Source organism: Neolamprologus brichardi, chromosome 18, assembly GCF_056152115.1.
Source record: "Neolamprologus brichardi isolate AB-2024 chromosome 18, ASM5615211v1, whole genome shotgun sequence".
Lineage (NCBI taxonomy): Eukaryota > Metazoa > Chordata > Actinopteri > Cichliformes > Cichlidae > Neolamprologus > Neolamprologus brichardi.
The window spans coordinates 19,540,881-19,568,172 of NC_142121.1; the positions used below are offsets into that span (position 1 = coordinate 19,540,881).

General features: G+C 40.2%; 1 protein-coding gene across 5 annotated transcripts; it reads right to left on the minus strand.

The window, feature by feature from the left end:
* Positions 1 to 274: 274 nt before the first annotated feature.
* dtna (dystrobrevin, alpha) lies at positions 275 to 27,205 on the minus strand. Of its 5 annotated transcripts, none has more exons than XM_087831370.1 (23): positions 25,376 to 25,525; positions 22,339 to 22,406; positions 20,285 to 20,365; positions 19,981 to 20,194; positions 19,599 to 19,684; positions 18,965 to 19,119; positions 18,754 to 18,859; positions 18,165 to 18,331; positions 17,812 to 17,936; positions 15,918 to 16,001; positions 15,632 to 15,700; positions 13,422 to 13,517; positions 12,451 to 12,532; positions 10,434 to 10,528; positions 8,527 to 8,640; positions 8,235 to 8,331; positions 7,183 to 7,206; positions 6,116 to 6,275; positions 5,928 to 6,017; positions 5,729 to 5,825; positions 3,476 to 3,593; positions 3,310 to 3,348; positions 275 to 1,151 (listed from the first exon to the last, which is right to left on the minus strand). In XM_087831370.1, the coding sequence occupies exons 1-22, from the start codon at positions 25,390 to 25,392 to the stop codon at positions 3,331 to 3,333; spliced, it is 2,163 nt and encodes a 720-aa protein (XP_087687496.1). In that variant the 5' UTR covers positions 25,393 to 25,525; the 3' UTR covers positions 275 to 1,151; positions 3,310 to 3,330. The 5 variants fall into 5 exon arrangements, with proteins under 5 accessions (XP_087687496.1, XP_087687493.1, XP_087687495.1 ...); XM_087831367.1 differs by lacking the exon at positions 3,310 to 3,348 and adding an exon at positions 23,423 to 23,449; XM_087831369.1 differs by lacking the exons at positions 3,310 to 3,348; positions 25,376 to 25,525 and adding an exon at positions 26,968 to 27,205.
* Between the last annotated feature and the right edge of the window lie 87 nt (positions 27,206 to 27,292).

Below are 27,292 nucleotides of genomic sequence, written 5' to 3' on the forward strand. Positions count from 1 at the left end.
GTAAAGTTTGGTGCACACTCAGAAAATACATCGAGTGTGTGTGTGTGTGTGTGTGTGTATGTGTGTTTGTGTGCAAGTCACAAAGATTTGAGTGACTAGCAAAGGGAACAATGGCAGATTATCTAGGATTTAACCTTAATTCATAAACCACTGATAGTAAATGCAGTTTCTTCAATGCCCTCATGGTTGTAAATCTTTAAGTTTGAGTGATTTGGATCCATTTGTGTCATCTCTTCTTCCACTTTAAACAAACAAACCACTTCCAGACATCAGAACCAGTCATCTATATCTTATATTTAATTGACATTTAATAGACAGCATACATGATTGCAGACCAGTTCCCTCTGCAGACAAACAAACCCTACTAGTATCAGTATTATCATCTCCAGTGAAGACTTCCAGCATTGCTGCAGGTTTTGTTGAAAGCTACATGCTGCACTGACAGGTTGAGCAAACTCCATTGAGTGGTCATCCAATCAGCTAAGGCAGTGTGAGTTATTATTAACACGAATGTATCAAATAAAACAAATGCATCTGATTGGCCAGCTCAAAAAAAAAAAAAAAAATTAAAAAAAAAAAAATGCCAAAGCAACTCAACAGCAGCTGTAAGAAATATACTAACATTTGTTCATGGTAACCTGGCCAGGGCAACACGTTTACAAAAGATTTCAGCTTTGATCATTTACATCAGCAGCAGCAGCAGCAGCTCCAACATAATCCCAGGCTCATTATCAAAAATTATAAAGAAGATGACAACAATTTGAATTCAAAGAATCACGGTGTCCACCCTGTGCTAACAGTGCAGTTGTACATTTGCTAAACAACTGATATATAGAAAAAAAAAAAGAAGAAAAAAAAACCCCCGATAAAAATTAAGAAATAATTTCCCAAAATTGTGTTCTTTCCTTTTTTTGTTTTCTTCCTTATGGCACCTGTGGTATAAGAGACAGCTCAGGAATTAATCTCTTTACATAAGCTCACAGAATTACCTTAAATATGTGCTTGGTTAAAAATATATATCTTTACATAAATGTATTTTATGGTTGGATTTAGCATAACTTAAATTCTTCATGTCCGCAGTGCTCTATACTGTCGGCCAAACGTCGTCTCGTCCAGTGTCTTCAGCTGTTTTTGCTTTTCATATTGCTCGCCTGTGAAGAATAAGGACAACGTTAGAAGGCGTGTGAGTGCGTTATTCAGACAAATCCCAGCTCTGACAAGTGTGCTGGATAAACAAATTGGATTGATGGAAGGATGACTGGCAGTTTGGGTACTCCCATAGTAACATCAATCGCTCGTTTGTGCTTCATCCGTCTGCCATGTGGGCAAATGATTCATACATTTCATGTTAGAGATCAACTTAAACGTCTTAAAATAAGCCTGATACAACATCTGCTCTTCACTACATGACTGGTGAAACGAATATATAGCAACATCTGTAGAAAAGTAGAAAGAAAAAAGAACTTCAGACCAGCTCTTTATCGAAGGGACAAAGTTTTGCTCCCTAAATCATGCACACGGTTTTCAAACTAAGGTGGATTTATTTAAATTTTACTGGAGTAAAAGCACAATATCATTGTAATCTGCTGCTTTAAGAACTTTACATAGATGGAGAGAGGTTTGGGCCCCAAGTCTACATTTGGGACTCTCACAGTGTGTGAATGTGAGATTTAATGAATAGTGGAATTGTAACGCGCTTTGAGGGTCTTGAAAAGCACTATATAAATGCAATCCATTATTACTATTATTTAAGTTATAATGCTTATTTAACAGCTTGCTATGAAGCTGAAACGGTTCTTCAAGCAATCAGATGTCCATCTAAATCCAACTTGGCTAAACAGGAAAATGCTGTTCTTATTTTTGAGATGCAAATTACTGAGGTTTTGACACTTCATATCGATTTTAACTATTTCCCACCAAAATTGTTTTAAAGCGTTTATTCTGAAAACTGGGAGACAAAACCAGAAATGCACATTTTTGTCAGTTTAGCTTAAAATACAGCAAAGTCAGCGTGCTCAGAAGAGTTTGAGGCAATTGTTGAAATTGTTCCTGATGTGGTGGGGAAAAAAGTGCATCTTCAGTCACCGAGCATGTTATTCACAAGCTCAGCATGATTCTCTGCTCTGCGATTGCCAAAAAAAACCTCCTGGACAACCTGCTTCATGGATTTCAGGATTGACAGAAACACCTTTTTTAAATGTTGCCTTCACTTTTCTGTACATCAAACTTATTTCTTAAATGCTGAAACTCACGTCCAGTTAGTCTAGCTGTCCAGTACTTGGATGATAATAAATTAAAAAGATAACAAAGAAACAAGGGGGGAAAAAAAACAGAAAAAGTAAAATGGTAAGATTGTAACTAAAAGATATCATAAAACATCCAAGTCCAGGCACTTAAGGTCAGCTTGGAAAAGTAATAAAATGCCTTTATTTTACTGGTAGGTATTTTCAGATAAAAATTTTTTTTACCAGTGTATACTGGCTTGTGCCTTTTTTAGGGCTTAGAGATACAAAGATATCAACAGAGCAAGCCTCAGACACCACAGCTGTGCAGCACCAAGTACTTGCATCATTTTCTTTTGCCTCTAGGGGCAATGGTAAGCCCTTAAGGACATCACCCAAGAAGTACACAGTTCTCTGACAGGCTATTGCACACCTACTTTATGTAGGTATGCAGTTTGTTGTTGAATTATCCTGTGGCCAAACACTGCACTGAAGAACATCATGGAAGTAATTCAACCCTGAGAGTGTCAGGTATTCAAACTGTTACTCTTGATTGGGTGATGATAAAATCAAAGGTCTCAAAGAGAGGCAGTTAATTTCCCCCAGAGGCCACATGAGAAACTGAGACTGTTGTGGAGGGCCACACCAACAATACAGAGACAGCATTAATATTGAACAGAACTGACTTCAGCCTATTGGGGTGAACCTGCACAACAGTCTCAGTTTCTCATGTGGCCCCTGGGGGAAATTACCTGTCCACTGCTGCCCTAAGCCCATCAGTTACCCTAGTCTCACTTAGACTTCTCATATTTTTATAGGCATTATTATGGTTATAAATTATGGTTATGGACCAGAATTAACCCGTGATGTTGTTGTTAATCACCAACGACACTGTAGATTTCCTTTTGCAGTTGCTTCAGTGTATTTTTTCCCTTTTGTTGCATATTTTATTATAAATTTGAATTTATTGTACCCATAACATCTTTGGTTAGCCTATCACAGAGCCTTGTGCACCCTTACATTGCTATAATGATGTGCACTAGAAACTAGAGATCAAAAAAATCTACAGCTGACAGGTAGAACTTACCAGTCACCCGGACCTACGTGGTCACTGCTGCAGAGTCACCTGCGCCACATAATTAAAACCAGCACAGCAGGTCAGAGCAGGTACTGACAAGGGGCAATTTAATAATTCAGAACGCACAATATGCCACCTTCGCCTGCTATTTCAGTCTTGGAAAGCTATAACTCACCATGCACGTTTTGTCCGTTTCCTGCCTGTGCTTTTTCAGTTCATCCAACTGGAGCTCATCCTCCAGCTGCCGCTCCAGATCCTTCTCAAAGCACTCCTCATCGGCAGCGCTCGCAGGCCTGTCATGAAAAAACAAAGCAGTTTAAAACGGGGGGGAAAAAAAGGGATGGATGTGACTGAATAGTTCTCTATAAAAGTCTAAGATATAACCTACGCATAAAGTGCTTGGTGTACGCAAAATGGTGAACTGCCTGAACGCTTTATGAAATACAACTCAAGTTCTTGAATTTGCACCCACTCCACTGACATTTTAGCCAAATCAAAGAGAAAATCAGCAGCATTTATAACAAAATTCCACATTTTTATAACCTGTACTCAAGCATAATAGGCCATTTGTTCAAGATGATCACAAATAACAAGAAAGTGCATGGACTTCCTCTCAGTAAGTAAAACAATCTCATTGCCCTAACTGTTCTCAGTCCCACAGACAGCTGAGCGATGCAAAGGGTGTGCAAGCCCAGAGCCCTGGAGCCAGTGCTATCACTTGGTCTTCAGCTTTTTTTCCCCCCAATCTATGCATCATTATTATGAAAACTGCAGTAATGGGATTTTAAAAACATACAGTAGTATAGTATGAAAGGGTTTGAAAGTTTGATATATTATTAGATTAAATCATGTCATAATGGTGTAAGTTGTAGCTGTGGGTTAAATGTCAACTATCCATTAACGTGAGGAAAGCATAAACAGTTTATGGGAGAAAGGCGCACTCAGCAGGTCAGCAAAGCATAAACTGTCAGCAGCAGCTGTGTGAGTGCTTCAGTTCTGCCTCCTGTGCGGGGGGGGGTGTCGGTCATGTGACGCTGCTAGCTGAAGCTCACAGGAGAACTGCAGCTTTGACATTGGATGATAGTGTTGGAGCAGCAGTGTCGGCGCTACCAGAGTAGGCTCAGACACATATTAGCTGCACCCTCTGACGTCTCCTGTGGGGGATAAGGGAGCTTGTTGTGGATTTCAATCATCATTTTCCCACAGCTAAGGCTATCTGACGTTTCCTGTCGGCGCCTGCTGAGGTGAAAGGCTCTTTTTGCAAAGGACTGTTTAGGATTAGGATAACGTAAAGATGCCTGAAGAGGCCGTCACTTATCGCTGTTCAATCAAAGCTGTCAGGAACAACTTGAGCAATGACTTTTCCCCCCAAAAACAGACAGAAAAAAAAATCTGTTTTCGTTGGGATAATCCGCCAAAGTTTAAGTCCCTCACATGTATATACTGCTTTTGCATGGGTACAAATTATAAATGTAAATAATGTCCAAAGTAGTACTTTAACATGGCAAAACAAAAAAGTTCAAAGCAGTACACGGTGTATTTCTAAGCAGCCTTTGCTATTGTGTGATCAAACTCTACTCTTTGCATGAGTGGGTTAAGTCTGCTCGTGACAGGTTTGTGACCACGGCACAAAAAAAGGTCGTGATAAACAGTCCACTGTGCCCCGATGCACACGGTCGCAGCCCAGAGGCGGCAGAAGCCAGAAGACACCTCTGTGTGAGTTCTTTAAAATTCTTAGATACTTTAATCTGAAGGGCATGAAGCCCCCCAAAATGTTCAGAAATAAACTAATATAAGAAAGAAGATTGAAAAAAAATCGTTCTCGTTTATCTTTTGAACTGAGCTAAAATTTCAAACTGTTTGTACGGGCCTAAAATGAACCAGACTTTAACCCTCCACCTGTTCCATACGCTCACTACAGATCACAATGTTGTCTGTAACATCATAACGCACAGAGACTCATGTCTGACCTCATCTGTCAGTGAATCCATCACCATGACAAACAGGAAGGCGCTCAAAGCCGATTCCTGATGTAGTCCCACCCTCACCCTGAACCCATCTGTCACTCCAGGTGCACACCCCGCCTCTTTCTCACTGCCCTGCACCACCTTTACATACTTTCACTCGTGAATTCCTCACGCAGTACCACAGTTCCTCTCTCACCACCCTATCATATGTGTTCTCTAGATCCACAAAAACGCAGTGAAGCTTCTTCTGACCTTCTCGATACTTCTCCATCGACACTCTCAAAACAAACCTCACATCTGTGGTGCTCTTTCTCAGCATGACTCCTGCTCAGTGCTCGTCACCTCTCTTATTAACCTAGCGTCAACATCTCTTTCTCATACCTTCATGGTATGGCTTGACAAAAAAGATTGTGTGTACTTTTATTAATAATATGGCTGCTTTTGGAGTATTTTAAAGGTACCTTGGTTTGTAAGCGTAGAAAGGTTCTGAGGAGTTTGCGGCCAGTAGTTCACGTCCAAAATCTGAATCCACAGTGCTCTCTGTTTCACTTCCACCCTCTGTTTATTAAAAAAAAAAAGAAAAGAAAGAAAAGATAATAAAAACAGTTCATGTATAATAAGTCTGAATGTGACTACTGTTTTCCCTCCATTCATCTTTACCTGAATTGAGCTCCTTAACCAGTGATGACATTGTATTAGTGATGGAGTCAGCAGCAATGAGCAGGTCATTTCTCAGATTTCTCCTTGGACCTTTAGGGGTCAAACAAACAAACAAAAACAGTTTGAAGTGGGATCCTGTGCAGCTTCCAATAACAAGGACTCAGACCGCTGTGGTGTCGCTGTGTTACCCTGAGCGAAGGCCTCCTGAACGTCCCCCCCCACGCCCATGAGTGAGTCCTGAGGTGTGTGAGTCGGGGTCGTGCCGGCAGAATCCGAGTGGATTGGTGTGGGAATTGGCCGGTTGATGGTGTGGCTGGGTGAAGAGCGCGGCGAGCCGGGACCCTGAGTCTAAAGGATGTACACATTTAGTTTTTTGTGTAAGAAGAAAGCCTGAACGACTCCCATGAAGTATAAGGTAACATGCTGCTACAAACAAAATCATATTCTTAAAAACCACTTCAAGTATTTGCAGAGAACAAACCACAAGATGCTGAATTAATATTTATCAAAGTTTCAAATAATCCGGAACATCATTTGGCATGTAAAGAAATGGAAAATGTCCATTAGTAAACAATTAGGTTTCATATATGGTGGCCAGTGACACATTATATTGCCAGAAGTATTCTCTCACCCATCCAACTCATTGACTTCAGGTGTTCCAATCACTTCCATGACCAAAGATGTATAAAATCAAGCACCTAGGCATGCGGACTGCTTCAACAAACATTTAAGAAAGAATGGGTCGCTCCCAGGAGTTCAGTGAATTCCTGACAACCTGACAGAACACCTTTGGGATGAATCTGAGTGGAGACCGTGAGCTGGGCCTTCTCATCCAACATCAATGTCCGACCTCAAAAATAGTCAAACTTTCCCATAAACACTCCTAAATGGTATCGGAAGGTCTTCGAAGAAGAGTTCAAGCTATTATAGCTGCAAAGGGTGGGCTGACATCATATTAAACCCTATGCATTAAGAATGGGATGTCACTCAAGTTCATATGCCTGTGAAGGCAGATGAGAAAATACTTTTGGCACTATAGTGTCTGCATCTGATACTGTGGTCACATTATTGTGAGTATAAGACATGTTGTTCCAAAGATATACACACAATGCATTTACAACAAAAACACACTTTTCCAAAAGGGACATCTCACTGGTCTCAAATGTATTTATTTCTTGCAGATGCTACACACCCACACCAAAGGTTTCATTTCAAACATGCATCCTGGTCGCTTTTTCCTCTCTTTAACACTTACAGCTTGTTTCCGCTCCTCCTCCTGCTAAAAAAAAAAAAAAAAAGAAAGAAAAAAAAAAAAGGAAAAAAGAATGTCTGACGGCTCATGAAACAGCAGCCACGTCTATAAAATCGAATCGCACTTCCGCAAAGACCTGGTCAGCACGCGGCTTCCTCGTGCAAGTTTAGTGGATTAACATTGATCCTATTGGGCTAATTAGATTAATATCTTCCCTACTTAAGGCAGTACTGCAGGCAGGCTGTGCAGGCTTTGAGAAACTTGCATTATGTCGACTATAGATCAAACTCACCCCCCATAGTAGAGGGTGGCAGACATGTCTTCTAAAGCATCCTCTGAATTAAGATCCCATGTAAGTCTGCAATCCGGCACCACTGAATGGCATGGGAAAATATGAAGGAGGGCATAAGTTTTGGATTTTAAACTGTATTTTCATAAGTTTTACAGCTTTTCCTAGTGATAAAGACCCCCTTTATCACTGTTCTCTTTTACAGCCGTTGAATTCACTTTTATTTGTAAAGTGCCAAAATCACAATAACAGTCATCTAAGGTGATTTATATTGTAGGACCCTAGAGCAATAAAGAGAAAACCCCAACAATCAAACAACTCCCTTTGAGCTAAAAACTGGCAATTGGGGGAAGGAAAAACTCCCATTTAACAGGAAGAAACCTTCTGCAGAACCAGGCTCAGGGAAGGTAGGCCATCTGCCATGACCGGTGGTGGGTGAAGGGAGGGAGTTTGACATTCCTGAGCTATGATGAGTCTTCACTGCTAAGAGAAATAGTAATACAAGGAAAAATCCCTTATCGGAGCATATTGGTCACCACCTGCTGTAAAATAGTAATTATAATAATTATTATGTATATATAGCTCACTATAGCCCACATGTCCATGTTCTTTTATGTAAACAGTCTGCGACGGATATGATTCAGTCCAAGAAACTCGGGAAAAAGGAAAAATAGCATCTGCTCCTTCAGTGATCAGAAGGAATAAAACTAAACTGTTCACTATCTGACTGCACTGTGCTCAGAGATGAAAGGCACATCTGTAGTACCTTGAGAAGCATCATTAGTTGCTCCAGCTGCACCATGAGTTCCCTGCGACTCTCCTGCAGAGTAGACATTCTTTGTTCAAGCTCATCTTTGCGTTGCCTAACAGAAGAAACAAGTTGTACAGCATAATGAAGCCACAATGTCACGTCAGTGGCTCAAACAACCCCCCCAAAACATAATGAACATCTGCAGACTGAAAAACATAATATTCATTACGCATGTTCTTTAGCACCCTAAGCAAAGCTGTCTGTCATAACTCATTTGCATTTGGTAACGCGAAGTAGGCGGAGCTACCTGAGGAGTCGTAGCTCAGCGAGCAGGGTGGGGTTTTGCTGGCCCCTGTCTGGTGGCGGCTGGGAAGCTTCCTCATGCTGAAGGCGCAGTCGCTGGATTTCCTGGAGGATTTCTCTGCAATGAGTACAAACACGTGCAAGTGCCACGTCAAACCGTGTTTCTGACAGGAAGTCAACAAGATGATCTAAACCTGCAGTAACCGGTATTTCTGACCACTATGAGGCAGCAGAAACAAGCTGCTCATCAGCTCAGTTATTTATAGCATCCAGCAGACACAGAACAATATAATTTTGTGACTATGTCAGTTCAACTATCGCCTTCTCTCAGCTGTTTGGTTTCAACTCCTGTAGGAAACACCTGGCTCTTCAGCAGCTAAATGCTCCAATATGAAACCCCTCTACCTTTTGAATACTGGTACACTGTACTATTAACCGGATACTGGCCTGTGGACACTACAATGGTGTATCAAAAATATTTATTAGGCAAAATGAATAAACAGTTTAAAGCTCACAATTCATCTTTTTTGAAAAATTTTTTGTTTATATTAATGACATTAACTTCCAGAGATTGACACTAGGATTGACCTGCATTCAGTAGAACAAACTGCAAAAGCTTTGATTACATTTGAAAGAATTTATACAACATTAAACACAGCTGGAAATCCTTGAGTGAAGTTGTTGTTGATTAGGAAGTGATTGACAGGCTGGTTGATTTCCTATAGTGGGCCATAAGTCGAGTATCAGTGACTTGCACTATGTTTTTAGCATTTTGTTTTTTTAAATTTAAATTAAACAAACTGCTCTCTCCTGCAACCAAAAAATAATAATAATAATAATAATAATAAAAAAAAAAAAAAAAAAAAAAAAAAAAAAAAAAACAGTATGAAAGTGGTAAAGGTAGAACAAGGGACGATTTGTGACTTGTCAGATTAGGAAGAGCACAAGTGTCACGTTATCACATCAACTCAGTCCTGCAGGACCCTAACACTGAGGAATACAGAAGCTTGTTTCCACCAATGTAAAAAAAACTATTTTCCATTAGGATGTTCAGGTAATTATCTCAAAATGTTGACTTAAGAAATCAACATTTTAAGTTCTTTCTTCATTTTTGAGTTATTTTCTCAAAGTTTTGAGAAAGAAAAGTTTAAATTTTGAGATAATAACCCTGAAATTTTGACTTATTGATGGCAAAATGTAATTTTTTTTTCCAGTGGTGGAAACAAGAAAAGAAGTCATAGATCAAAAATACTGATTAGAGCTTCCTAGTTTTGTTACTTTTTACTCAACTAACTGATCCTAATCATATAAATACAATAAAAATATAATATTACTACACAGGTTGAAATAAATTTGAAATCCCTAACTTCAAACAAGCTTCCATACGAGGAAGATAAATAGAGTCATTAATATTTTTGATAAGTCCAAATGTCTTTGGTGCAGACACATCAGCTCAGGGAAAAAGGAGAATAATTCTGAGGTCATATGATCCAAGGTCAAGCTAAAATTAATGATTACAGCCTTCTGGTTCACATTTTTTACTCACCTTTGCCTCCACCTCAATATAAATTTCCCTAATTTTATTAAACATTAATTTTTTCACAGCTACTTCTTTTATATTTCTTAATAGCCTTTGTAGAATCATATTTTATGTCTTTTTATTAGCAGTTTTAAACCACTTCAAAGAATTATTCAAGAATAATATAACTGAAATGAAATAGGTTTTATTTCCTTGCAGTGTTTAAGTTAGTATTTAATGGCAGCCTGGAGTAGTGAATGTTTTTCTTTCTTTCTTCTCAAAAAGATTCTTTTCTGAATCTTTTTGAGGTCTGTTCAGAGATGCCTTCATTCTGAAAGGTAAATTTCAAAAGAAAGGAGGCGAGCAGTTTCTCCGACCCAGCCATGCCTAACCTGTTTTTGCTCTCGAGCTCGGCAATGAGCTGTCTCTGCTGTTTGTTGGCATCCAGAGAGCAGGGGAGGTCTGTGGGGACCCTCTGCTGTTGAGCCTGTTGGTGAAACCAAGCGAGAGACATCACGTGAACTGGCTTCACCTCTAGGTGATGTCATCCACCAGCTTATCACATATCTCACAGGAGGGAACAAAGCAGTTAAGTCACCAGCCATCCATCAAGACCTCCGATAAGAGCATGAGCAGGCACACGGCTCTGGTTAGCGCAGGTGGCAAACGTACAGACATTCTTCTCTTTAGCAGAAATACAGATTTTTTTTTTTTTATTTTTTAAAAAAGGTGTTTAAAAATACTCTACTAAAAGCTGAAATACTGATTTGACCAATTTACTCAAGTATAGTGAAAAGTACAGGGTGTGAAATGTAGTCATAGTATAGTAAGTGGCTCTTTGGAGGACATTTCGATCAACTATGTGTGTGCAAAAAAAGGTTATTATAGTTGAAAAAACCAAAACCAGATGTTAAAAACCATTGTTAAGTCAAATAAAATAATTTCCATTGTAATAGCTGTACTAACCTTCCCAACTCTTGCTAATGACTTACATACAATAATATTTAAAAAGTCTAAAGTCTAAATTAAATAAAACATTTTCTCACAATAAAACTGAATTTAAAAACTAAAATGTCAAAATTAAATAAAAACAAAAGCTAATCAGAAAATAAAATAATAACTGGTGCAAAACTAACTGATACTTTTCATGTTAATACAATGATAAAATAGTATTAGCACATGAGAAATCAAACTATCTCAACCTAACTTCTAATTCTAATAAATGTTTTCAGCTTGAACGTCTGTTGCCCACGCTGTGAACGGGTGACTCTGCCTCCACATCTAAACAGGAAAATGAGCCCAGTCAAGGGTCATGGTGGGATTTGGCTGCTGTGGGAACAGATCAGTTGTAGTGGTGGCGTGTAGAGAATAGAATCACTTAGAAATTAGTCAAAATAATTTCTACTGTGAGCTCCAGTAGATTTTGTGTGCATGCTACGAACACCTGACCTGTGCTGCTGCTCTTTGTGGATTTAGCCAGCTGAAGTTAACTAGATATAAGCAGATGTTACATAAACTATCACAGCTGATTTCTAACCCTTAGACAGTGTAAAGGTGGAATTCAGTGAGTGAATCTAATTAGCATCATTGGCTCAAACTCAAATTGTTTGTTGCCCTGGTACACTGACCATGAACGCCACAGCTGCTCCACAATAGTCCAACACAGTTCATTACTCTAAACTTTGCCACAGCAGAGTACTCACTTTAGCACTAAACTCTGCATAACACAAATTAGCATACTTCAATGTTTCAGCAGTCCATCTCGGATAGATCCAATATCTGTTCAAAGCACAGAACCAAAAACCTGTTCTGGATCATTCTGACCAACTTTAACTCATGACTATAGCGCTAAATGATACATAACTCTCTTCAAATTCAAATTCCTAAATTAAAGAGCCTTTTCGGAAAATGTACGGAGTATAAATTTCTAGTAGAAATAGTAGTTATTTCTAGTAGAAGTTTATGCGGAGTTTAGTGCCTAAGTGAGTACTCTGCTGTGGCAAAGTTTAGAGTAATGAACTGTGTTGGACTATTGTGGAGCAGCTGTGGCGTTCATGGTCAGTGTACCAGGGCAAAAAAACAATTTGAGTTTGAGCCAATGATGCTAATTAGATTCACTCACTGAATTCCATCTTTACACTGTCTAAGGGTTAGAAATCAGCTGTGATAGTTCATGTAACATGAACTATCCAGAGTATAAATTTCTAGTAGAAATTTATACTTCCCTCCTGTATTGGTTAAGAATGATAACAGAGAATGATCACCTTCTTGACTGTAAAAAAAACAAACAAAAAAACGAATAAAACCCTCTAACGTAGAGTAGCAGTAAATGTCTACTCGAGTTTATCTTGTTTTTTTTAACTGGACAGTGATGAAAGATGTTTGTGTGAAATGAATATCTTATCTCACCGCAGCATCAGCAGCCAGTCTAGCAGCATAGCGAGCAATGAGACTGTGCTCGTCATCTTGATGGTTACTGCTCTCCAGCAAACTGATCAAGAGGAAAACAGAGATGGGAGAAAAAATACACAGCACAATTAAAAATAAAACGTGTATGTGGACGCAACATGAGCACTCGAAATTTTAAAAAAAGCAAATAACTTTTACTTTTCTGAGACAGATTCATGAAAGCTTCGACAGGAAGTAACACCAAGCTATTCGCGTAAAACGCAAAACAATAAATTAAGAGGGTTTAAGTAAAAAAGTGGAGATACAAAGCAATCGATCGCTTTGTATTTGAAAGCTTATCTAATTACAAATACAGTAAAAACAACAAAAACAAAAAGCAAAGAAACCATACAGCCCTGTATTTACACATTTATGCACACGCATGCGTACAGTAGGGTCAAAAGCTGCTACAATAACACAACATGTTATCTGGAAGTCATTCACCAATAAAACACACACAGGCATTTTATCATAGGCCACACAACAATAACAGAAAATATGTCAAATCACCTGCAGTAAATTAAAATGATTAAAAGTCACAGGATTTACAGGATCAAACTAACAAAAGACTAATAATTTGATACCAGTTAACTAAACTAATCTGTATTGGAAGTTACACAAAATTAAAAAGCTGCCACTTTTAACTTGATAAATTTCACTCAAAGACAACACATGTACACTGCATGGAGTTATAGAGTCATAATGTTGGAAGAAATAGACCCTGTTACCCACTTGGTTACAAATCAGTCAGAAACACTGCCGGGGAATGCAGAAAGGGTCAAAGGTCAAAGCAACCAGCCTCTAAAACAGTCTGACAGCATGCATCGTTAGGACTGTAACACACTCTGACTAGGTTAGGGGGAAAGGCGGCAGTTCAGCGGAGCACATAGTTTCCACTAGTGTTTGGCAAACACAGTGGCACACCCACTAACCATGTTTTGGGGTTGTTTTGGAGTAGGTTCACATAGAGGCCAATGAGTACATGTTCGTCAGCAAGTCTATCGGCAACATCGAGGTTGTAGTTCAACCTGGAACAGTGCAGGGTTTCACAAAACACAAGACATTACGTTACACAGGTGACAACGGGGTGGAGTGGGGACGGGAAAGAGTGAGGGAGGCAGGGAGAGGACACAACAAAAGAAAAGAGGAGGAGAACAGCTGAAAAGCAGCCATTCATGGGTGACTAGAGTGAAACAAGGCCATATTATGTTTGGGAGAGACACTGCCAATGAAGGCTAAGAGCAGACTGAGAGCATGCCAAGCAAAAAACAAAAAGCTCCAATTAGATAAATACTCTACAGGTACTTAGTCCTCTATTAGTAAACTATCGAAAATCTATTTATTGCTTAAACATTCACGTTAAGTCAGGTGTGCATGGCCCCTTAATAGAGGCCACCCACCAGGATTGCAAACATCTCTAATGTAGCGACCATGCGGTTTAAACAGCATTTTCAATAGCAGCTTCTTTTATTAGCATTTACACGTACATGTAAGTTACAATGTCAGAAGAAAGCAGTGATTACAAGGGCAGCATCGTAAGCAGGAATGCCCAGCCCTGTCCTTCAGCTCATCCCAAACCAGCAGAGAGATGTAAACTCTCAAGTGGGTCTATCCTGGAGCCTCCCCCTCTAAGGACACGTCCCACCTAGGAGGCACCCAGAAGGCATCTTATTTATATGCCCGAACCTCCACAGCCGGCTCCTTTCAATGTGGAGTAATATGGACTCTACTGTGAGTCCCTCCTGAATGATTGAGCCTTTCACCCCATCGCTAAAAGAGAGCCCAGACACCCTTGAAATAAAAAACAAACAAAAAAAACCCCAACCCGATACCCAAAGGCTACCATATAATTATCATGGATATTCACTAGCCAGTACTACATACTGACCCGACCTAGCTCAGACGTACTGTATGTGATGGAAATCAGCTGTTAATGTTTAGGACAGCTGACGTGATCTAAATGAAACACCATTCATTTATTGTTAAAAATAAAATCCTTTTATTTTTTAAATTGCCTTTATTGGGCAATTTATAGTTAATTAGTGAAGTATAAAAAGAAAGAAAACCATGAGATAAAACAACACTCCGAGTGAAGTTGCAGATATATGCATGGATATATTAGACAAGGGGTTGTGCTAATAAGTATTTATTAGCACAACCCCTGATGGCAATTGTTCCCAGTGGCCATGCATGGTACTGCAACAACAACAATAATAAAAAAAACAAAAAAACAACAACACCTTTTTTGGAGATCAGAAATGAGACACCTCATACACTACCCTCCTTGCTCTTTAACATGCCATAACAACACACCTCCCTAAACTACAGGTACATTGTTCTCATTGTTGTGCCCCCACCCTGCCTCCCCCCCTTTCTCATTTCTCACGCCTCTCATTAACACATGGGGGTCTGCCCGACGCTGCCAGTCCTCAACCGCAGCCTCAGATCTGTTCTTCTCCCAGGATGTGGCCCCTGCTAGTGAATTATTTATTATGACATTTCACCATATACTGTCCATGCTTCTAAACCTTTAAAGTCATACATCTATAAACAAAAATCCTTGCTGTAGCATATGGGATTATCAGCCTGTTCAATGGCAACTTCAGTGTCAGTTATGAAAGCGGGCAGTGTGCCCAAGAGGAATGCTTTCGTCTCTCAAGTGCAGGTGCAAAAGTGCACAAATTCCTCTCACTAGAAAAAATCAACTAAACTACATCTCCTAAAACAACATTATTACCGACCGAGGAAGCGCCTTAATCCCACTTTGTCTAAAACGAATATACCTACTCACATACACCGTAAACAATGAACCTGGGAATTTATAGCATAGCATATGAGCTGACTGATGGCAACATTCAAAGAAAATGGCAGTTAGTGTTTCCCATATCTGTGTGAATGAAGAGATTATAATAGGCACTCTAAACGAAGCGCCAATGATCTTCATGATGCATGCTTCATCTAGCATCTTTGAAACAGCCCCTAGAGAATAACAGTGTACAGCCTTCTATAAGAAACCCGGCTTGCTAATAGTTTCCTCAGGATGATAAGCACTCTAGTTAATGCGTATGATTATTATCTATATTAGTTTGCGCATGCATTCGCGCTACAAAGGCATTCTCATATGCACACCTATGCCACTTACCCTCTCCCTTTCAGCAGATGTGGAGCAGCCCCAGTCAGGGGCTTTCTCTGCCCAACAACATTATTCTTGCTGTAAGGCAAGCCATTTACATTCAGCTCGAGAAAACACATTAAATGGTGATGCACAAATCTTCACACATGCACCCACACCATCACAAAGACTTCAGGAAAATAAAGACAGCGTGGGTCATGGAGTTCACGGGGCACAGGGTCTTTAGGGAGCACGACAGATTGAAAAGATCTGTTGTGAAATCCAGGGCACCCGTTGTCAGCTGGGATGTACTCACTTTTTGGTGGAGTAAGGGTTCCCTGATGTAGGCATGGAGTGCGAGAATGAGTAGTCATTGGTGATGTTCACCGGTCTTGGTGGCCTGGACAGGAAACACGTGTTAGATTTTAATTTGATCTGACAGAAAAGCTAAAGAGACAGAAAACACCAGTTAGTCTTTCATTCTTTCAGTCTTGAGGATTTTGCTCAACTGCATAATCTCTGAATTTCCACTTGAGTGGTTTATGCATGTGTCTAATTAAGACAACAAAGTATGATATCATGTAGGAGAACATGCAAGAATGAATGAATGAATCTGGGAATTAACAAACAAAACAGTGTTTGGGACACGTCACAAGTGGGGAATGTGAGTGGATGAGTCTGACTGTACACGATTAGCACAATACAAAGGATTCAATCTACAGTAACAATGACGTATGATTCATATTAATCAAAGCAAACTCACCACGTATCTCTATTGAGGAATGTAAAGAACAAAGAAAGGGATAAATACTTGATTACATTACAGCAGCACAGGAAGAGACTATAATACATCAAAAACAATGAAAAAAATAATAATAATGAAAACTAAATCGGGCATTCACAGAAGACAGTGCCCCAAATCTACTGAGTTTATAGCATAATTCAGTGCAGTGAAGAAAGTGAAGAAAAAGTGAGTTTTTAAATAACTGAAAGTAGCGATGCCAACGTACAGCGTACATATAAACCTGCTGGTTTGTAGATTAGATTACAGGTCAGCCTCATGAAATTGCATCCATGTACAGAATCCCATTTTGTTTCATGCATGCATGAAAATTTGCACACTTCCTGTCACCTCTACAAATTAAAAACAAACAAACAAAAACCCTCACACCTTATGTTAGCGTCATTATTAGTGTTGTAAAATCAAAAAGATTTTACTTTTCTTTCTTCTTTTTCTGAGCGTGAATTAAAACTATACTCTGTTATTAATTATTGTCTCTTTAGACATGATGTGACTTATGTGCACCATTAAAACGACGGTAATGAACTTTTTTTGGTTGACATTTATTACCAAATTACAGTTTGTCTGATAAGTTAAAAGCAATTTTCTATTTACCTAGTTTGCTATTTTAGATATTCATAAGTAAAACTATTAAAAAACTGTTTTTTTTAAAGAAAAACATGATCTTCCATTTAATATCGAGCAAAATCAAAGATCAAATTATATTTTAATCCTAGAATCTGTTTCTTAAACTCCTTATGGCAGTCACACTGTATATGTTGAAGGCTTTTACTGTGAAAGGAAGGGACAGGAAGAATTTCTTTTTTCAATTCTAAAGTATATTAGTAACCAAACTTTCGGATCTCATGTTATCTTTACCTCTTAAACTAGATTTGAAATCTATTACCCATCTGATTTTCTGTAAATATGTTGGCGGCATCATTCTGAAAATTTTGGGTCATTTGCAGGCTATAAAACTGGGACAATTAACATAACAATTAACTTTAATTGCAGGAATCATAAAAATGGAATAATCAGTGTGTAGTTTAGCTCTCAGCACCAGAAGTGACTTTATGTCTGTAAGATGGGCTCTAATAGGCAGCAGCAAAGTGCTTAAAAGTCTATGCTTTCATGCCTGATATTTGTTTCATCATTTATACGACGACACTAAACATCAAGGAAAAAGTAGCAGCAGCGCTGCAGATTACAAACAATCCCAAGGCTGTAATTAAGCCTGATTGATCAGTTGACCTAAGAGATTGACTGGAATCACTTCAGACCAAGGAAGCAGCTACAGGATCATTACCAGCTGAGGGATAAATTTAAAACATTTCAAGGTTTCAAACTGGCACTGAATGCTCTGAATGCACAAATTCTCAGTTTCAGTGTTATAAAGGAAAAAAAAGGGAGCGAAAGAAGATGAACTTACACAATATGAGCTAGGTTGAGAGGTTTATCTGGCATTTCAGGAAACAAGGGGTGAAGAGGCTCTCTGCTGGATGCACAGCTCAATGACTTACTGAGGGCGTGGGATAACTTCTTAGCGGGGGATTTCTGGGTGATACACAGAAGCAAGGTGAGGGTTGTGAGGATGCGAGGATGCTCATTTCTTTTTCAAAGCACACGGTAAATCACCACGGTAACACTGTCACCTGGACTGAATCTTCAGATTCCTCATGTTGTAGTGAAGCAGAACAAAAATAGCCACAATGACTGGTCCGGTGTAGACACACCTCCCCTAGCCCACCCCTTGCGTCCTCCCCCCTTTCCTCCCTTCCTTACCCATGACGTATACTCCTTCATTTGGTGCTGGTTGCTATGGGAACCGCTGGCATGCCCCCTCCAGAAGCAGTCCTGACAGAGCTGGTAATTATGACATTGCTGGCAGCGGTAGCGGAAGCCCATCATACTCTCAGTATGGCAGTAGGAGCACTCGACCGGGTGAAACACTGCAGGGAGGAGAGGAGGAGCCAGACACAGACACACACGAAGGCAGATGCATAAGCGCGCACACACACACACCAGATGTGACTGTAAACCCAGATATTTTGCACATTGCAGAGAGCTGATAATAAATTTTCATTAATTTAAGGACAGATGTGCTTAGATATCTTGCCCCCCCCCCCCCCCCCCATTTTGAGCAAATAAACACAAAGCAGCACAGCATCAAGCTCTATATGTGCACATATATTAGTGTTCTGCTTGTGATGATGAGTGCATCACAGATATACACACTCATACACAGGGTGTAAGGTCCCAGTGGGTCATTTTTACTGGAGGTGTGTCTGTGATGGCGGTGACTAAAAGACCATGATGCAAAGCCGAACTTCCCCGCTTGCGCTCCTGCTAAATATTCTTCAGCGCGCCTTACCGTTCTCCACGTTGGCGAGGCGGTGCATGAGCGGCAGCCACACCAGACACTGAGGGGGCGGGTCTGACATCAACGTATCGAGGAATGTGTTGAGGGAGACCTTTTTCTATCGACGTGCAGCGCAGAGAAGAGTGAGATTCACCCACACCGTCAATGCTAAAGCAATCACACACTTACTGACATCAAAATGCTGCGGGCGTCAAACCCTCACCTGCTGCGCAAAGCACGTTCTCGCAGCTTGCTCGGTGTAACCAAACGAGGGTCCCTCGAAAACCGCCATGGGCAATTTAAGAGCCTCCCTCAGAAACTGGTCAAATTGCGAGTGCACCATTATTCCAGCAGAATCTGATATGAGTGAAAAAATATCTGGAAACAACGCAGAGGCATTACACAAATTAATCAAACTAATTGTTGGCTGCCACCACAGTCGGCTAATTATAGCATTACACAATACAATTATCCCACTTATTTGTGAAAACAAATCAAAGTACAGCAGTTATACAGATCCATTCTAACTATATACCAACCCTCCTTTTTACCCCCCCCCCCCCCTTTTTTTTTACAAGCTGCTGCCCCCAGAGATTTGTACATTGTGTAATAAACCCCATCCTTCACATACAGTAATGAATAATGACTGCTCCTGGCCATGAAGAGCCAGGGCAGTGCTAGTGCTGCTGCTACTTGTTTTAAAACCAGAGCAGACACAGAGACACAAAAAACAGGTCCTAATAATTTTGCATTACTTAGAATAGGAAGAATTTGCTGATTTATTACTGGCAACATAGGCAATTATAATTTCATTTTTCACGATTAAAAGTAAGATAAAGATTTGTTGTGTTTCTTACATCTTAATTTATCCAGAATTTTCCCACCACAGATGGTTGCGAGGGCCATTTTCACAACAAAGATAGATGTCTTGCCGTGGCCCTCCCTAAAAGACAAAAAACAAAAACATTAAGCTCATGTATTCTTTTAAAAGGAGCTGTGAAGATGTAGGCTGCGTAGTGTTCCTGCTATAATCGCATGAAATCAGCTGTGTTTGTAAAAAGCATGTGCATGAGTCAGCCTACAAACTTATCCGCTCTACATCCGCATGTTGTGACATTAGAAGGGGAAAAGAGTCTGGATTTTCACGGTCACATTTCACACCGCATCAACTTACGTCAAAACCTCCGAGGTGAAAGTACACAACCAGCAGCCGGCTCGTCACGTGACGCGTTTACTCACGGGTCATAGGCTGCCAGCAGGAAGTTGAGCAGCAGGCTGATGGACTGTTCCACGTTTATCTGATGCGTGGTGGGCATGCGCTTGTTCAGCTGGTAGAAGATAGTGGACAGCACAACTTCTAGACGAGCCACGGAAAGCTCAGCGTTGAGGTCCATGGCGTTGAGGCCGTTCTCCCGGAAAGCCTCGATGACGTTCCAAATGTCGACCAAATGCACTGAAAACAGGAAGACGTCACCATAAGCCTTTCTGGCTTGGCCACGTGCAACATTTCAAAATAAATAAATATATAAAAACTCATACGCACAGTTGCATTTCTTCTGCACAAATCTGAGTTTGCAGGCCGTTCTGTACGTTGACAGTCGTATAGAATCCAAATCCTGAGCCCCTGTAGGAACATCGCTCTTTAGTCCTCAAATGACCAAATATGTGCCACTGATACAAGTGATAGGGATTTTTTTTTAAATTTTATTTACTACATTACAGTTTTAGGCTTTATTGTAATTTCCCACTTCTTATCACTGCATTTTAAAGTTCTGCAGTGATAAGAAGTGTAGCTTAGATACTTAGTGCCTAAAATGCTAAAACAGCTCAAGTTATAGAGATGAGTCAGGGTAACTCCTTTTTACATGAAAATGACTGAACACCATAATTACCTTTGAACATTTTATCAATGAAAGAAAGCGCACATGCACGATAGACACAAATGGAGCCATTAAAAAAAAAAAGTATTCCTGTACAAATTATAATGGGGAAAAAGAACAGGAAAGCTTGTTCAGTCATTTCAGTTGTTAAAACAGCTTGGTCACTTGAGAGTTAATACTGAAAATGGAATACAAACTGTTAAATATTATATATTTAAATATGCCATTGAGAAAACAAGATATGACTAAAAAGAAAGTACTCTCTGTCAATCAGGCTATCATAAAATTGATCTAATCCTTAAAAGCTTAATTTTTAGTGTAAATGAACCACCTCTAGCAGCAACAACATGAAACAGTCATTTTCTGCATGGCTTTATCAGCCTCTCACATTGCTATGAAGAGATTTTGGTGTCTGGGCAAAGACAGATGCCTTACATTTGACTCTTTAGACAGAGGATTTCATGGTCGACTCAATGACTATAAGGTGTCCAGGTCGTGTGGGTGTAAAACAAGCCCAAATCATCCCCCCTCCAACACCGTACCTGACAGCAGGTATGAGGTGTTTGTGCTGACATGTCGTGTTTGGTTTCTACCAAATATGATTTTGTGCATTCTGGCCACACATTGCCACTTTGGTCCTGGCTTTTTTTTAAATTGCATTTAACATGCTAACTGAGGCCTGCAGAGTTGAGATGTAGCTCTTGGGTTCTTTGCATTCTCTGATCATTGCAGTCTTACCTTGGGGGTGAATTTGTTAGGATGTCCACTGTCTTGAATATTTTCCACTTCTGAATAATATTTCAAAATGTGGAAAGATGATTTGAAAGCTGGTTGGAAAAGGCCTTATAACCCTTCCCCGAATGATGGGCACCAACATTTGCTTGTATATCATCATCGCTGATGTCTTCCATCCTTGCCATTGTGTAACACACACCTGAATGCTTCAGCGCAACAAACTGCCAAAACTTATGATTAATAGAGGTGCTCACATTTGCTGATGATCAATTAATCAAATGCATTTGATTAGCAGCACCTGGCTCCTACTTAATTCTACAACCCTCTTAATTCCTATGAAAGCAGTAAAGATGTATTTAGGTTTTCTGCTTCTGCATTTTGGCTTCGTTTTTGCTAAATAAATAATGACACAGTGTTTCATGTTTTGTAGTTTATCTCCAGTTGCATTTACCTAGTTTCAAGACCTTCTAAGAGTCAGATTATTTTTTATTATGTCCGGTGTGTCTCACAGTGAGAAAGTTCTGGGTTTAAACTGCAACTCTAAACTGGTTTGAGCTGCGAATGTGGATATTTTCACTTTTAAGGACAAGATAAACCCCACCATTCATCCAATGTCCACAAAGCAGCTCTAAACACGACGAATGGGAATACTTACCGGATGAAAGGATGGAACTAATAAAAAACTTGAACAATGAATGTTTTTTGTGAAAATATTTTATATGAAACAGTGTTATATTAATGAGCTGTATTTCAATAAATTTAAATTAGCGCCTTCACACTGTGTGAACAAACAGCATGGGGTCATATTGCAGGCCTGTGTGTATAAAAATCAATGTGGTTGACACTTGATCTTTATAATATTTGCTGTACATGAAACTTACAGAGAGAGAGGGAGAGAGAGAGAAAGAAATTGCCAGTTTTACAGTCATCGAGTTAAACAGTCCAGCAAAGATCACAGTGAGCTGCGGCCCTGAGCACTTACTCATCTCCACCAACAGTTGCCTTCTATCTGCCATGGTGTCAACGCTCTGCCCGCAGTCTTCAATCATTCTGATCAAGAGGAGAGAAAACAACGTCAGAACCCGAGTGCCTCAGCATTAGCGGTCGCAACCTCAGGGTGCTCTTCCTTAAGCTTAACATCAACATTAGACACACATCGTTATGACTCAGCGATAATGGCAGTAGATTAAACTCTTGACTTTTAAAGCAATGACTCCTAAACTTGATACAAAAGCAGCTTCTCTGTTCTGGTTATCTAAAGTTTAATCAGTTGTGGATATCCTGATAATTCAGCTAAAAGTTGGCTAAGTCTTTCCCCTGACTTTTTCCAAACAAGGGGACAGATTTACTAAATGAGCACATGAGTACAATTCTTTGCAAGGAATCGCTTGATATCATTAATTTTGATAACAAGCATGTCTTATTTTTTGCACTTTTTTCAGCATTAAATATCGATGCAATTAGCAGAAAACCGCATGTCCCAAATGTTAATAAATTTTTGCACACCCAATTTTAATATTCTCCTCCCAGAAATGCATATGCATCAAGGTCAGTAGCAAAAATCCCACCTCTTTCAACTTAAAATATCCAAAAAAAAGTCTGCTTTAGATTGCTGGAAGGATGACAGAGATGCAACAAAATTAAACTTTCACCCATGACATGAAGGTTTTGGCGCTTTGTCAAGGTTAAGCACATGTTAGAATTCTTGAGTTTGCTAGCTTACTACGACAGCAGAAGATTTTTCGTGCACTTCACCATAAAACTGCTAAGCATTGCTACCAATTTACCAGAGATAATAACAGCATTAAGACGGCTACTTTATTTTGGTATATTAAGGACAGACAGCAACTGACAGGAGCTCATCAACCTGTTGATGACTGTGATGGCATCAGCCACACAGGGGTCAATTAGTCCATTTTTTACTTTATTAGTTTGCTTTGCAGTTTTCTTCATTAATCATTTGGTTAAACCTAACATTGGTATTATGAGGCGCGCACATAGTAACATTGTGTGGTTTTTCTAAAATGTTTTGTTATATTAATTATGTTTCTCTTTCTTTGAGTTACCTGGGTTTGGGCGTGGCTGTTTCCTGTCTGGGCAAAAGGCGTGGCTGAGGACTCTGGGAACAAAATGCCTGCTCAGCAGGACCAACCATGGGCTTACCAGGAGCAGGGGTGTTTTAGGTTTAGTTAGGCTATTCTGTGCTTAGTTAATATTAGTGTGTTTTTTGTTTCCCCCCCCCTATTGTGTTCAAATGGTTTGGCCAAATCATTATAAAAGCTACCCTCTTGTCTTTGTAATTGGGTCAGTTTGTGAGTTAAACAAAAACAAAGTGAGACACAACTTAAGTTTCTGGAAATTACTTTTCGTAGAGTTATATTTAGTTGACCTCTTTTATGGGCCTGCTAAGTATGTTTTTGAATTTTGTTCATTTTGGACTTTTTGAGGGTTAAAATAAAGAAAACCCTTTTTGAAGATACTTTTTTTGCCTGTGTCCTCTTTGCTTTGGCTGCTTGGTTCCTCACAATGACATCCAAATTTGGTACAGGACATTAATATTATTAATATTTAGTCTGGTGAAGTTTTAACATGGTTAGCCAGTTATTCACTTCAGATATGCCAACAGCAACACAGATCAACACAGTGTTTAATGTATTTATCACAGTTCCCTCATTTTTTGTGTTTGGAAAGGATAGTAAAAAGGTCACTGCTCTTTAATTTCAGATTAACAGATAAAAATGATGCCATACAAAACTCACAAGAGCTGTCGGTGTGTAAACTTCTTAAAAAACAAAACAAAAAACATCAAAGGGAACCAAAAGGGGCCCACGGCTCATTGTGCCCCATCATCCCACTGCAGGACAATCTGGCCGTGATAACATCATGCTATGCTCCAAATTTGAGAGTATTCATATTTTGTAAACTGCAACTTGAATGCAGCGCACTGTGGTGGTTATCAAAATATTTTTAAGTTGGACAAGGAGAGGAGTTTGAAAGGGGCAGAGCTGCAGAGAGAGAATGCTCACACCATGCCTCGCTGCACACTGTCCGAGGCAATCTAATACACCTAGTCATGTGGTTTTGTTGCTATGGCAGCAAAGATCCTAGCCGCTTCACTCGTTAAAACACACACTCATACACACACACGCACACACGCACATATAACACCTCCCACTGCAGACAAGCAAAGTTTGTAGAGAAAAGTTTTTCACCAGTAAATATCTTTTATGAGATAACGGTCGGCGGGCTGATACTTGAGCGCACAGTGACACTTCTTGGGCGAGTGGCTTGAAAACGCTTTTTCTGTGAGACAGTCATTCAGGCATGCTTTTTCAAATTACTCTGACAGTAATTGGTAGACCCAAATATTATCCTGCAGATATGCGTGGTGCAGAAATTAGAATTCACCTAGTGTTAAAAAGCAGACAACACCACAGTTTTCTGGCCCCCCACCTCCTGCTTCCTCTGATTCTTGCCAGTGCAGGCAGTCAGTTATGGAGTACTAGGAATGTTTGAAATCCACTTCAAGAGGGGAGAGATTAAGCTAATAAGTTAACTTGGAATTATAGGATAAAGTGCAGTATTTCAGTAAATTACTTCACAATAGAGCACAGATCAAAACGGCCACAGAGGAATTTCAACGCTGCCCTCTAATATCGCAAATAATAAATCTCATCAGTTTAAAGAGAATGATGAATACAACCACAGCGCTTTTAGATGCAATGTAATGTCAGGCCACTGCCAGCAGCCACAAGTCCAATGTCATCATGAAAGCAATGGATATTCAATCCCATTTATCACTTCCAGACTAAGCAAATATAAAAGTATACAAATATACAGCATTGTCTAGATTAAAACTGATACCCTTTGCCACATCACATTAAAACACATCCAGAGTGCCAGCTACGTGACCTTCTGCGGTCTGTTTTCATCCTTGGAAATAACTGAGATTGATACAATCTATTGCCAGAGCTGATATTAAACCAGTGCGGGGAAGGGAATGACATGATCAACCTTACCTTTCATAAAGCACCATGTTTGTATCCCTTTCCCCCCCTTTCCTGAGCAGAGTTATTACAAAGCCAGGTCGACCTTTCTCCTAAAACAACAGTCCATGACACAAACTCCTTTCAAACAAAACGGGCCCGTGCGGGCGGGCCTATCCGAACACATCTGAAACTAGAAACTGTGAGTCCGAATACAGCATGTGCTGTCACTATCTTTAACTACAAATGAGAAGGTGCAACATTCTTCTACAGCTTTGCCGGCTCTCTAGTTGCAGACCCCCACAAAACATCGTGCCTGGCCCTGGCAAACATTACTCACTCTCTGTGGCACTGCCACACTGGAAGTATTAGAAAATAACTGCCCTTAAAAGAGCAAATCATCTTTTACCACTAACAGTCCAGAGTTAGCGTGACTCATTCCTGCAAGACTCTTGGCTGTGTTTAGCCCTGCCACTCTCTATCCCCCACCCCCACCCCTTTCCTTTTTTACGCTGCACAGGATTTCTGCTGGACAAATATCAGACCAAAACAAGCCTTATTAGTAAGTTATTTACATTTTGATTCTATTTCTGCAGCAGCTCGATTAAGAAAAAAGAAAAAAAAAAAAACCCTGAAGAGAGTGCTGTTAATTTATGTCCTCCTCCGTGTACTTGGACCAGGCTGACAAGCAACAATTCCACACACAAGCACTTACTAGAGTTACAGTCCAATCTGTGCCACTGGCTCGGGACAGTACATCGCAGCTGTTACCACTGATTGGCCAGAGTTATTTTTATATCACGAGACTGAACTACATTGGCATCCAAATCCCATCTCCAGACAGGAATTAAAAAATAAAACAAGAGGGAAAAGCTGCACTGCTGACTAAAAGTTAATCAGCTGTTCTGCTCTGGTGTAGTAAAGGTAGTGAGACGGTGTTCTCCTCATGCCCGGTACCAGCTGGTGATGTCTGCCGGTAGGGCTCTCTGTCACCTGCTGATGATCACCATGGTTTCAGCTGCAAAAAGGGGAAGAACTTTGCTACCCCTACGTTAAAAGAGAGTGCAGACACTGATTTATGGGTAGCAAGTATCCCAGTGAGTTCTTTGCATGAATTAAGAAGCTTGAATTCTGTAATGTCACAAGAAAACAAACAAGTGGAATAAGTTTGCATGGTTGCCTGTTTAACTATGCAATGTGAAAGCCAACATGGAAACACAAATTTGCACCGAGGAGAGATGCACCTCTGGGTATGAACTCAGTGATGTTGCCCTGTGGAGGTTAGGGCAGCATTACTAAAATCCTAAAAAAGGTAGCAGGACATGTGGGGGTGGCAACAGGCACCCTGTGGTACACGCTCAGCCCTCATGCATCACCTGTCATACTCGAAACACCTGTGTGGACATGAGACAAAAGGTCTCACTATTGTAGGAACATCTACCCCCACCCCTTCCTTCCCATTATCTGCGTTTCACTACCTGCACATCTCCCGTTTTAAATCACCAAAAACTTGCCAAACTAATTTCACCCGGAGGGGCAAAGTGGGTTAAGCTCGCTCCTCTCGTTGCCCGTCAGCCCCCTCCTCCCGCGACTGCAGCAGCAGCAGCACTTTGCACAACACTTACCAGAATTTATTTCGAGGCATGCCATGCAACATCACTGTTTTTCCATCCGCGAATCCGTCGTCGTGTCCCGGGGCGCGATCACGGTTTCTTTGGTGTAGGCTGGTGCATCGCTGCACGCAAGCGGCCGTGCTCGAGCCGCTCTCCGGCACCTCCGAAAAAAAGCTTGTGTTGTGGAAGAAAATGTTTTCCAGGCAGCGCACACTGGCTGATCGGAACAAGGCAGCTTCTGCCTCCAATATGTGGCCTCCGCGATGACGTAATGCGGAATCTCTTCACTTGCGTCAGCGTGGCAGCAAAAATGTTAAAGTTTGATACAACAAAAATA